The sequence below is a fragment of the Dromiciops gliroides genome, chromosome 2, assembly GCF_019393635.1.
Source record: "Dromiciops gliroides isolate mDroGli1 chromosome 2, mDroGli1.pri, whole genome shotgun sequence".
NCBI classification, from domain to species: Eukaryota; Metazoa; Chordata; class Mammalia; order Microbiotheria; family Microbiotheriidae; genus Dromiciops; species Dromiciops gliroides.
The window spans coordinates 558,845,714-558,859,487 of record NC_057862.1 but is presented as its reverse complement, the minus strand read 5'-3'; the positions used below and the strand labels follow the sequence as shown (position 1 = coordinate 558,859,487).

At 40.1% G+C, this 13,774-nt stretch overlaps 1 protein-coding gene across 5 annotated transcripts in view; it reads left to right on the top strand.

The window, feature by feature from the left end:
* RIN2 (Ras and Rab interactor 2) overlaps positions 1 to 13,774 on the top strand; it is a 247,291-nt gene that overhangs the window by 176,321 nt on the left and 57,196 nt on the right. For all 5 annotated transcript variants that reach the window (XM_043989609.1, XM_043989610.1, XM_043989607.1 and 2 more), the window contains one exon: positions 5,049 to 5,149. In XM_043989609.1, the coding sequence (XP_043845544.1) occupies positions 5,049 to 5,149 (101 nt within the window). The remainder of the gene's footprint in view (positions 1 to 5,048; positions 5,150 to 13,774) is intronic.

The following is a 13,774-nucleotide window of genomic DNA, read 5'->3' as shown; positions in this document are numbered from 1 at the left end:
CAAAAAAAGATGCAGCTGTATTTCAGAGCTAAATTAGGATCTGAAAGGTCTGGTGTTATCTAGAACTACCCTCAGAAATGCAAACTATGGTTAGGTCTTCCAAAGATTACTGATAACCCCAGTGCCAGTTCAGACCTAGGCTTTCCTATTTGCAATGTTACTTTGTCTGTAGGGATGATAGGAGTCAAATTCTACTTATCTCTACTTATTTTCACTTGTTTATAAAGACTTTTATGTGAGATGTTCTGTAAAAATACAGAAACCAAAACATAAATAATGACAACAAATTGTCATTTAAACCATGGGTGGAAAATAAGATTTTGTTCTCTTGTGAACTATAGAAATTTATACAAGTGGATATGAGTAGTAATAATAATTGTTTCAGTTGAGTCCTACTCTTCATGACCCCATTTGGGGTTTTCTTGGCAAAGATACTGGAGTGGTTTGCCATTTCCTTTTCCAGCTCATTTTACAGATGAGGAAACTGAGGCAAACAGGGTTAAGTGACTTGCCCAGAATCACACAGCTAGTGTCCATAGTGGGATTTGAATTCATGAAGATGCGTTCTATCCACTGTACCACCTAGCTGCCCTGATATTATCCCTGTTACAGATGGGGAAGATGAGACAAAAAAAGGGTAAGTTTAAAAAAAAAAAAAGGTTAAGTGATTCCTGAGGTCACAGCTACTAAGTCTCTGAGAGCAGATTTGAACTTCTGTCTTCCTGACTTCTGGCCCAGCAGTCTATTTACTATGTTACCTTGTTTTTGGTTTTTTTTTTTTTTAGTGAGGCAATTGGGGTTAAGTGACTTACCCAGGGTCACACAGCCAGTAAGTGTTAAGTGTCAGAGGCTGGATCCGAACTCAGGTACTCCTGAATCCAGGGCCAGTGCTTTACCACTGCGCCATCTAGCTGCCCCTGTGTTACCTTGTTAAGTCAAATTTGGGTGTTGCTTTTGCCTGTGTTAAAGAACCAGTGTGAGGAAAGCATTTTGTAAACTTTAAGGATCTACATAAATAGAGATCTATTATTAAATGTAAAACTATGTAGTCAATATACTGAAATGCACATCTGCTGTCATTATTAATGAGAGAAGAATCTCATTTAAAGAAAGCATTTGCCCTTCTAATTTCTTTAATCATATGACAGCAAATTTTTCCATAAAGAATAGAAAAAAGAATTGTACATGAGACCATGAATCTCTACTACAGCTTTTTTAAAAAAGCATATAAGTATATATTTGGGGTTTTTTAAGTATATATCAAATTTAGCACAGTAACAATATTGCCCCACTGGTCTCTGCCCTCTTCATCCCTATTCATTTTGGTAAATGTTTACATACACTCCTTCCCCTCCTCCCCCTCTTCCCCCACCAAAAAGGAAATTTTTAAAAGGTAGAAGATTAAAATGAAGGGGATTGAATAGTATATTGGTGCAAATATTGGAGTTGGAGGTAGAAAGAAGACCTGGGGTCAAGGCTCAGCTCGCCACCTGAATTCAAAAAAAAAGATGGTGTGTGCAAGGCACTAGAGACCAAAAGATAAGAGACATTCGTTCTACTAGAAGAATACTAGTTCTGAGATAATATACATAAAATCATTTGAGTGCTCACTTTGGCAGAACATATGCTAAAATTGGAATGATACAGAGAAGATTAGCAAAAAAATCATTTGAGAAGGGGGGCAGGGTGGCGAAGAAGAATCTGGGAACACATCCCTCATGTTTAGAATGTATTCCCTCATCTCCACTTGTTGGAATTCCTAGTTTCCTTCAAAGTTCAGCACTAAAGTCATACCCTTAAATCATCTTCTCCCACTGCTTGTGCCTCCTCCCCACTTAATTACCTTGAAACTGGGGCTCAAGTACTCTAATGGATAGAAGAGCTGGCCACTAAGTCACTCAATACATAGTTTCAATTCCTACTTTTGACTCCTATCAACTGTATGAAAAACCTGGGCAAGTTGCTTAACTCAGGGCCCCAAGCAACTTTTAGAGTATAAATTTAAGAGAAATTGTAGAGAAAAAAGTAGAGAAACTAGTGAAATTAGAAGTCCAGACTATAGTTATTGTATTTATATACACATATGTATATATCTATATCAATATATACACACACTTATTTATTTATCCATTTATTTATTTATTTATCCATTCATTCATTCATTCATTTATTCATTCATTCATTCATTCATTCATTCATTCATTCATTCATTCATTCATTCATTTATTTATTTATTTATTTATTTATTTATTTATTTATTTATTTATACATGTTGTTTCAGCTGGATAGCTTGTAAGTTCCTTAGGAAATGGTATTATTTTTGTCTTTATATTTCTAATGCCATTGGAATGATTGGAATGACGCCACCTACTGGAGACTTACTATAGGAAAGCTCCACCATGAGTAGAATGCTTCAGAGGGCAAGGCCATGTGGCTTTTCCTTGGCGTCAGGAAGTAACGTTTGCGCATGGGTACTGTCCACCAAGGCTACCAGTCAATCAACTTGAGGAGCCTCCCATTTTCTGGGAGGGGACAGGAAGGAGGAAGGAGGGCCTGTGCGGAGATGTCTCTCTCTTTTTGGGTTCCTGACTTTATGATGGTGGTGCTGGTGGTGCTGGTGCTGGTGGTGCTGGTGGTGGTGGTGGCGGCGGCAGTGGCAGCGGCAGAGGACTTCACAGGAAAATTGAGGAAAGATAGGATTGCCATGCTGTTGGAATTCTGTTCTCTATCTTTCTCTTTCTACCTTTCAATAAACCCTTAAAAACCTAAACTCATTTTATCAGCGATTTTAGCCAGTTTCCCCCAAAACTGGGGGAATAGATTAGAACGCACATTTAGAATCTTAAATTACACACCATGAACAGTTCCTTGTATATGGGATTAGGGGCTGGTCCTGTTATTTCATTTATATAGGTTATTACTTATTGGTAGACTTCTCTCTACTAATGCAAGTCCACATTTTTTCTACAATGTATAGTCAGAGTTCCCTAAAGCACTGAGAAGTCAAAGGCCTTGCTCAGGGTACAGCCAGAGATAGGATGGGAAGCGAAATCTTCCTAACTTTTTTTGTTTTTGTTTTTTTGTGGGGCAATGAGGGTTAAGTGATTTGCCCAGGGTCACACAGTAAGTGTCAAGTGTCTGAGGGTGGATTTGAACTCCTGAATCCAGGGTTGGTACTTTATCCACTGCACCACCTAGCAGCTCAGTCTCCCTAATTTTAAAGCCAGCTCTCTCTACTATGCCAGGCTACTTCTCCAAGTAATAGAAAGTTAACATATGCTTGATGATTGATTGATTGATTGATTGATAGGAGGAGGTTGGCACTTGAGCCGAGCCTTCTAGCAGCTGAGGATTCTGAGATGCAGAGGCAAGGAAGAAGCAGATTCTAACTAAGCCTGAGGGAGATCCTACAGGAAGCTTCAATGACTCGGCTGTGACACCAGCTACTGAAAATTGTAATAAGATGGCACTTAGATATCACTTTAAGGTTTCCAAAGTGCTTTATGTGTTGTCTCATTGGAGCTTCATAACAAACCTATGAGATAAGCTCTATTATTGCCCTCATTCTTACACAGATGAAGAAACAAAGGCAGGATTTGAACACAGGACTTTGTTTTCAGGTCCCATGCTCTACACTGTGCCTCAGTCATGGAGAATCTCATAGTTGGAAGAGGCCTCAGAAACCATCTAGTCCAACCCATATCTTGTCAACAAGAATCCTCTTTACTTCATATCCACCAAGTAGTCAGTCCAGCCTTTGTTTGGAGGCCCTTCAGTTTGGAGAACTAGTAGTAGTAGGCCACTTTCACTGGAATCGTTCTTCACATAACTTTTCCATGAGATTTATAGGCTATGTCAGCATTTCCGTTTTATCTCATGTAACTGTGACACATCTCCCTAATTCCATACCAAATAAATGTATTTCAGTCTCCAAGAAAATGCCAGAATTATAGAGGTTAATCATGAAACCGTTGTTTTTGTTGTTCGTCCTTCATTCTTTTTTTTTTTTTTTAAACGAGGCAATGGGGTTAAGTGACTTGCCCAGGGTCACACAGCCAGTAAGTGTCAAGTGTCTGAGGCCGGATTTGAACTCAGGAACTCCTGAATCCAGGGCCAGTGCTTTATCCACTGCGCCACCTAGCCGCCCCCGTCCTTCATTCTTGAAGAGGACCATGACACTAGGGTGATGTCATAACTTGCAGTGAATTGGATTTAAGGGAGGGAGGGCTGTACAAAGTCACCAGCCTCACTGTCTCTTCCAGAGCCATCTGGATCCAGTGGTAAGATATACATCAGGTCAACTGGAGATGGCCCTGGATGTTTAAGGCAATTGGGGTTAAGTGACTTGCCCAGGTTCACACAGCTAATAATCATTAAACAGTGAGCCAAAGGTTTGGTTTTGTTACTGTACTTGATTTTTTTTTTATAATTCTTTTCCTCAAAGATTTATTTATGTATTTAGTCATTCATTCATCCATTCATTTATCTATTTATTTTGCAGGGCAATGAGGGTTAAGTGACTTGCTCAGGGTCACACAGCTAGTATTGAGTGTCTGAGTATAAATTTGAACTCAGGGCCTCCTGAATCTAGGGCCAGTGCTTTATCCACTGCTCCACCTAGTTGCCCCCTGAACTTGATTTTTAAGTGCTTCCTTTCTGAAAGAGGAGAGTTTTAAGAAATCATAATAAAGAAAATGAAATTCTGTCTTTCCTTTGGCAAAGTTTGATTTGAAATATATTTACTGCAATTTTAAAATTATTTATTTTTTCTTACTGAGAAATGAAACTAGTTGGTTTTTTTTCTTAATTCATCATGCAATTTAGCACAAAGCTAATGAAATTTAAGAACTTCCCTTTCTCAAAGCTTGCCCATTCCCCTTTGTTTTTCCTGTTTTTAGAAGAAATTCATATAGCCCATGAGAAAGAAAAAAAAAAAGGTTTGTAATCTTCCTCTTGTTCCTATTGAAGTGAAGTAACTAAACTTGTCCAAGCCTTATGTCCACGCCTCTTCCACTTTCTGACGTCATACTATTTTTGTCTTTGAATAGCTCATTGACACGATTGCCTCTGAGATCGGAGAACTGAAACAAGAGATGGTGCAGACAGATGTCAGCCTGGAAGATGGACTGGAACCCACTGAAATACCCAGGTGACCCCCAAATCTGTTCATTCATGGAGGGGAAGAAATAAAGAAGGCTAAATGAACTACTTTAGTTAGGAGAGTTGAGGTTTGTGTTCCATGGGAGCCATAGAGCTTTATCAGTCCTTGGAGGTGGGTGTGGCTTATGACTGGAGGTGAGGTGTTTGTTTTAATTGCTTTGAATGCCCCACATGCACTTGAACTTTGTCCCCTTCTTGTCTCCCTGCCATGGGCACCCAGAAATCATGAATTACTTATACAGTATTCAGCCTAACAAATTCGATTTGCTGGAAGAAATTCAGATAGATCCTTGCAGGCTAATTAGAGCTAAGTCTGGCTGTTGTTAATGCTGAGAGGATTTAAAGGAAAGCACAAAGACAAGTCTTTTTGCATTTGCAGGTCATAATCAATCAAAACAGAGAGCTGAAATAATCAGCCAAAGCCAAAATATTTGCTTACCAATAAAATAGGACGGGGCTTGGATGGGGAGAGCACCAGATATTGGTAGGAATGCCTTAGGAAGTACACTGTTGAAATTTGAGGGATTGTCATGGTGATGGAAATGTGTGAAGTAGAGATCTTGTTTCTTTGAATTTCTAACGTAAAATCTTCAGGATGCAAAGAAGGAAACGGAATATGATCGTGACAGAATAAGAGAAGACACTAGAATTAGAGATGTCTGTAACCATGATTCCTTGGACAGTATCTTTGTATCAGCAGCTGAGTCTTCTGCCTGGGCTGGTATTGACACTTTGTTTGGCCATCTCATCCTGAGGATCAGGTTTATAGAGTGCATGTTTCTGACCAGTGGGGAGAAATGAAATGCAGGAGGAACTCTGTGAAGGAAAACCCAAGTGTTCTAGCAGGTTTCAAACCAGCCAGACTTGTTTGCTGACAAAGTGTGAGGGGGAGATACCACAGCCCCAGGGAGCTCTTCTGCAGTTAAAAGGTTGTTATAATTTCCTTTACAAATCTTATTTCCCTGGCAGAACTGTTACTTCCTTACCTCTGGAAATTCTGTGTAGAAGACAGATGGTTGGCTGGACAGTGGATATGAGATTATTGAATCAATACAGACAGTGGGAAAGTCTCATGAGTAATAGTAATGTCTCCCCTGGTGCCTCACCATAGTACTTTTTTGTATACCTCTTTAATGCCCTTATCATATAAGATTGTACATTCTTGTTATCTGTCACTGTCTTAACTCCCTACTAGATTGTAAGTTCAAATGAGATCATGTCATGCAAAGCACTTTGCAAACCTTAAAACACTAAATGAAAGTCCTATGTTATTATTGCTATTTAACTTCCATGAGTTCAGTTCAATTCAGCACACATTAGAGGTGGCATGTCTACAGCCCACTTTCCTACTACCTGTAAACATGCTCGGGTCTTCCTCATCCTCAGAAAACATTCACTTCATCCATCCAACCCCACTAGCTATTGTCTTGTATCGTCCTATATCTCCTCTCACTTTTGTGGCTAGATTCCTTAAGAAGCCTGCCTGCAGGAGGGCAGCTAGGTGGCACAGGAGATAAAGCACTGGCCCTGGATTCAGGAGGACCTGAGTTCAAATTCAGCCTCAGACACTTGACACTTACTAGCTGTGTGACCCTGGGCAAATCACTTAACCGCAATTGCCTTACCAAAAAAAAAAGAAGCCTGCCTGCAGTAGGTGCCACTACAGTTATCCCTTCCACATCACAAATTTCCCCATCATAGTTCTGATGTATCACAGGTCAGCATAAGAAATTAAATGGGAACTTTTTTTTTTGTGGAAACTGTAGAGTACAGAGGAAAAAGTTTAGAAACCAGCAGACCAGCTTAGAAGCTAGCAGACAACACAGAAAAAAAATTTAGAAACTCAGAAATTCGTAAAATGTATGTATGGTATTGTAGAATGTCAACATATTTTATCTTTTAATACCATAATAATTCAGACTTCTCTGGTACAAAGGGAGGACTAAAAAATTTATGCTGATTTCCCAGATTGCAAGGGCTCCAAGCCCTTAATCGCTAAGATGTGAAAGGGATAACTGCACTTCCTTTCCTCTTGCTCCTTTCTTAAATTTTTTGTAAACCGGCTTCTGACCTCAGCATCCTTCAACCAAAACTGTGCTCTCCAAAGTCATTAATGATCTTTTAATTGCCAGACCTAAAGGCTTTCTCTCAATCCTCACCCTTCTTGATCCCTCTGCAGCCTTTGACTTGATATTCTCTTCTCTCTAGGTTTTCATGATGTGTCTCTCCTGGTTCTCTTCCTGTTTTCTGATCTTCTCTTTCTCCTTTGCTGGATCCTCATTTACACCATGTTCAGTAAATGTAGGAGTACATCCCAAGGCCTTCTTCTCCCTCTATATTATTTCACTTAGTGATTCCATCAGCCCCCATGGTTTCAACCATCATTTCTGTGGATATGATTCTCAGATCTACTTGTCCAACCCCAACCTCTCTCCTGATTTTCAGCTACCTATTAGATGTGTGAAACTGGATGTCCCAGGGACATTTAAACTAAAATGTCCAAAATTGAACTCAGTATCTATCCTCCTCCCCTCCCCCAAAGTCTCCCCTTTTCCTAAATTCTCTTTTACTATCTAGGATACCACTATCTTCCCAGTCACCCAGGGTTGTAACATAAATGTCATCCTTGACGCTTCACTCTTTTTTAATCTATCCCCCGAATCCAAGCAGTTGTCAAGTTCTGTCTACTGACTTTTGTCTCTCCCCACTAGACTCCATTCTCCACTCAGCTGTCACATGGATCTTTCTAAGCCACAGAACTGACCATATCACCCCACTCCCCATTCAGTAAACTGCAGTGGCTCCTTTTTGTCCTCAAGATCAAATATAAAATGCTCTGTTTGGCTCTTTAAAAACCTTCCTAACCTGGCCCCTTTTTATCTTTCCAGTCGGATTACACCTTACTGCCCTCCAACTATTAAATGACCCAATGCTAGTGTGAGACCTTCCACTGGCTCACATGGCACATTTCCCCTGGCTATCTCCCATGCCTGGGTTCTCTCTGTCCTCATCTCTGTTCCCTGGCCTCCCTGGGTTTCATCAAGTCTCAGCTAAAGCCCCACTTTCTTCAAGAAGCCTTTCCCAGTTGTCTTTAATCTTAATGACATCCATCTGAGACTACTCCCAATTTATTCTATATGTATATCTTCTTTGTACGTAGGGACAAGACTGTTTATATATTATCTTGCTTATTAAACTGTGAGCGCCTCTGTATCTTCAGTGCTTAGCAAAGTGCCTGGGACATAATAGGCACTTAAAAAATACTACTTGGGGGCAGCTAGGTGGTGCGGTGGATAAAGCACCGGCCCTGGAATCAGGAGTACCTGAGTTCAAATCCGACCTCAGACACTTGACACTTACTAGCTGTGTGACCCTGGGCAAGTCACTTAACTCCTATTGCCCCGCCAAAAAAAAAAACTACTTGACTGGCTGACTGAGTGGATAAAGCCATTGACTTGAAGCAGGGAAGACATGGGTTCAATTCCCACCTTGGATGATAGCTGTGTTATCCTGGGCAAGTCAGTTCCCTGATCTGTAAAATTAGTGGATTGGGCTCCATGTCCTCTAAGGTGAGGTTGAAGTAGCTATGGTAGCAGCAATGAATTTAATTGATCTTGAGGCATCCCAAAAGAATTACAAGACTCAGTGACTCAGTTTCCCAAAGGAGATAGGTGTCTTAAATAGGGAGATGGAAATCGTGATATTTATAGTGAGAAAAGTAGGTTATCTCCTCATTATCTTAATCTCCTCCTTAGGGAGGTATATGGGAGGTTCATATCCTATTTTGGACTTCCCAGTATCCTAAGACCCCAGTATCCTAAGACGTTCTCCAAGGTGGGTACCTTTTTCCCTAGGGATGTGTTTTTAGGGTTTAAACATCATAAGGTGAACCTAAGGCCTCTTGGTCTTTAATGTGCATGTTCCTAAAGACATGCTTAGGGGGCAGCTAGGTGGTGCAGTAGATAAAGCACCATCCCTGGATTCAGGAGGACCTGAGTTCAAATCCGACATCAGACACTTGACACTTACTAGCTGTGTGATCCTGGGCAAGTCACTTAACCCCCATTGCCCCCCCCCCCCAAAAAAAAAGACATGCTTACACTTGTCAATGCTAGAAGGTCTCTCTGTTTATGGTGTCTCTTTACTTTAAGATTTGGTTTCTAGGTATCCTGTCATCTAGGAATATTAATGGCTATTAATGGTTGATGGTCCCTGGTTACTCTTTCTGTTGATGGTTACCCTCTTGGTTATTGTAAGAACACATACCTAAGTTTCTCTGTTAACCCTTTTAGCTACTATTGATCAAATCTTAGGTTTTCTGTTAACCCCTTTTTAGCCTCCTCCATCAAGGCCCCTTCCAAGAGCAGATCTATGATCCTATTAAATAATGCCAACAATATATTCAAGGCATTGGGTTATGGTAACTATAGCATAGACCCTGCTAACTGTTCAAGGGAGAATAAGAGGCAAGGTACTGTTGTGGAGTGTGAGCCAGAGAAGGCCTCATGTAGGAGGTAGTATCCAAGCTGGAACTTGAAAGAAGGGAGAGACTTCAACAGTACATTTCCAGCATGAGTGACAGAATGAATGTAGAAACAAATAGGGGAAAGGGCAGGACGAGAAGAGATAGAAAGTAGTCTAGTTTGGGTAAAGGAAAGCTAGACAGGTAAATTGGAGTCAGATTGGAGAGGATCATGTATGCCTGGACTGACTGGGAATTGATAGTTTATTCAGCAGGCAATGTAGGGCCACTAACAGTTATATTTTTCAGTCATTCATCCACTAATCCAGCCTCAGACACTTACTAGCTGTATGACAAGTCACTTAACCCTATTTACCTCAGTATCCTCGTCAGTAAAACAAGCTGAAGGAAATGGCAAACCACCCCAGTATCTTTGCCAAGAAAACCCCAGGTCATGAAGAGATGGCTACAACTGAAATGACTAAACAACAATAACAAGAGGAATGATATTGTCAGAGCAATATTCCAGGGAGATTATTCAAGAGATGATCTTGAGGATGAATTAAAAAGGGAATAGATTAGAGTCAGGAAGACCCAAAAAAAAGATGAAAAAAGATGTTAAACTAGTCTAGAGAAGAGAAGCTGAAGGCGTATAGTTGTAGCAGCAGTAGACAAGTAAATTAGATGGGAAAGGTATTGTAGAAATGGCAGGATTTAGCCATTGATTGGAGGTAAGGAGTGAAAGAGTGAAAGTCAATAATGATTCCAAAGTTATAGGCATGAGAGATTGGGTGGTGCCATTAACAAAAATAAAATAATTCTAGGGATTGGCAGACTTAGAGAAGAAGATGTAGAGTTCCATTTTAACCATGCTAAGTTTGAGGTGCCAGTGGGGTAACACAGTGGAGAGGCTGTTAGAAATATAGGAGAGTAGAACAGTAGGAAGAATGAATAGGGAGGCATGGAGATAGAATTAGAACTCATTAGCATAGAGGTAGTCATTAAAGGCATGGAAGTCAAAGTCTTGAGAGAGACACAGAGAGAGAGAATAGAGAGGAAAGTGAAGAGGGCTTACTTAGTTCAACACTTTGGGGAAATGATCATATTTCAGGGGCAAGAGGAAAACAAGGAGCCAATGAAAGAGAAAAGTCACAAAAAATAAGAGAATCAGGAGAAACCAATGTCAGAGAAAAAAGAGAAGCTTCCTTCCAAGGGATGAGAGAATATCATAAAGGAGGGGCTGGCCAGTGTCAAATGTTCAAGGAGGTCAAGAAAGATGAAGAGAGAAAAAAATAATTGAATTCAGAGATAATTTTATTTAGGAGGCACTTAGAGATGGAAGTAGGATTACAAATGGATGAGGAATAGATGGTGAAGTAGTGGAGGTAGATGTTGAATATAGCTTAAAGGTATGAAAGAGTCAAAGGAATATTTTTCCAGAGGGAAAAAAGTACATTTGTGGGTTGAAGGGAAGAGACAAATAGAGAATGAGTGATTGAAGAGGCATAAGCATGCTGTAGCAGACAGAATTCTGAACTTGGAGTAAGGAAGATCTGAGTTCACATTCCATCTCAAACATTAGCTGCATGACCCTGGGCAAGTCACTTGATCTTTAAGTCCCTGTTTCTTTTTTCTTTTCTTTTTTTTTTGGTGAGGCAATTGGGGTTAAGTCACACAGCTAGTAAGTGTCAAATGTCTGAGGCTGGATTTGAACTCAGGTGCTCCTGAATCCAGGGCCGGTGCTCTATCCACTGCACCACCTAGCTGCCCCTCCTGTTTCTTCATATAAGTGAATGTAACAATAGAACATACCTCATAAGTTGTGAGCATCAAATGAGATAAAACATATAGAGCAGTCTACAAACCATAAATCACCATAGCTGTGAGTTGTTGTTATGAAAAGTCATGGATGGGTTAAGATGTTAAAAATAAGCATATAAATAAACAATAGTCTGATAATATGCAAAAAACCCACATTATTGTCAAGATCCTGAACATGCCCAAAACAAATATTGACCTTCCAACTACTCTGGACTTGTTTATTACATTGTCGTTTTTTACTAGGGTTTCTGGAATTACAATCAACAACAACAAATTCTCATGGCTGAGTTAATGGACTTAATCTTTAAAGAAGAGTCATTGGCATCATTCAAGAGAACTTTCAGAGACATCAAAATGATTTTTTTCTAAAACTAAATTAGATAGTTATCTACTGCTGGACCTGCAACTGGGAATACCTGAATTCAAATCCATTCTCAGTTACTTAATAGCTATGTGACCCTGGTTAAGTCATTTAACCTCTATTTGTCTCAGTTTCCTCTTCTGCTATTATCTGAGGTTAATAATAGCATCTACCTCCCAGGGTTGTTGTGAGGATCAAATGATATCAATGTAAAGCACTTGGAACATGGTGTTAAATGTTAGCTGCTATTATTATTGTTGTTGTTGTTGTTGTTGTTGTTATTATTATAATAGGTAAAGCACATTTCAGACTTAAAGTACTATATAAATTATACCTATTATTATTAATATATTTGCTCTGATAATTTGCTTTCTTTATTTTTGAACTGTAATGCATATAGGATTTGTATTTCCGTTGAGTACTTAATTCTCTTCCAATCATACATTTCTTCATTTCTGTCCCTTATGTATGTAAGGTCTAAAATTCTAGCTGTGATGTCTAAAATCTAATGAGTAGTTGCCTTAAATTAGAAGCTTTAGCAAGAGTTTAGGCTTTTAATATTTGTTAAAGTGTATTAGAAGTTAGTGAAGAGAGAGAGAGAGAGAGAGAGAGAGAGAGAGAGAGAGGAAAACCCTAGTTTGGATCTATTTGGTATAGCCAGAGACAAAAACTTGCCTTTCCCTAACAGCCCACATGAAGTTCTCTACCACCACCCCAAAGTCCAGATGAAAGACCTCGCTTCTCCACAGCTTCTCCCAGAAGGCCCCTGTGAAACAGGACACAGGGCCGTCCACACACACAGCTCCAAGTTAATTGGCTGGTAACTTTGATAGACAAGACCCACAGGTGTTAAACAACTTCTGGACACCAATCCAACCTTTGAAACCCCAGAAAGGTGACTTCCAGACGCTGAAGTCACATGCTTTCTTTTCATGGCGGAACCTCCCTGCAATATCTTTCTCAGGAGGTTGGTAGTGCTCTGATTCTCACATGTATGCTACTTCTTGAGTGGAAGTCAGCTTTGGAATTCTTAGCACCTCCAGTTTATTGCCCTTGTCTTAGACCTCTCCTGTTCCTGCTTCTATTCCATGATATCTATTGTTTTGTTCCAATTACCTCTCAAGCCACCTTTGCTTTAATATCACAAGTATTCAATTCCTTATGGAAGATCAGAATGTATTCTGCAATTGAGACTAACACTTCTGCATACCCAATCCTATCCTGAGTTTCACTGTGCAGAGTGAGTAGCATTTGGAAAGATGGTTGTAACCAGGAACATCCAATAGTGAGTGAGTGAGTGAGTGAGTGAATGAATGAATGAATGAATGAAAAAGATTTATAAAACAAGTCACTATGTGCAAAGCACTGTGCTGAGTACTGCAGATACAAAGAGAAATGCAAGATAATCCCTGTCTTGAGGAGCTCATATTCTTATAGGGGTGAAATAAAACATGTAGAAGGTTTTAGCTGCAAGTCAGATGGAAGGGTCCTTAAGGAACAGTAACAAACAGACGGTAATATAAAAAGCGATATCCATTTCTGATGTGAAGCCATTTGACAGCTATTTGAGAGCTTTCTTTTCCAAGTCTTCAGTAGCTGTGGCTGCTGAAGAGTCAGGGGCTCTATGGTACCTGCACAATCAGTTACTGGGTCACATCTCTTCAAGGGTTGTTTCTCTGGATGAAGGCTTTGGGAACTTGGTTGAAAACAAGACAAATGGTGGGGGTTAGGAGAGAAGGGGTACAGCAAACTGCTTTTCCTAGAGCTCTGGGGCTCAGGATCTTAGGCTTTTTCCATCAGAGTCTGAGGGGGAGGTGGTGATCAAGGTGGTAGCAGTGGTTTGACTCACTTGGCACATGCTTCTTATCTCTCCTTCAGGGTGCCAGTTGCCTCGCCTGCTTGGCAGTTGGTGGGGATGGCTCACCTTTTCCCAAAGGAATCATCCTAGAATTCTTGGACTGAAAGTCCTG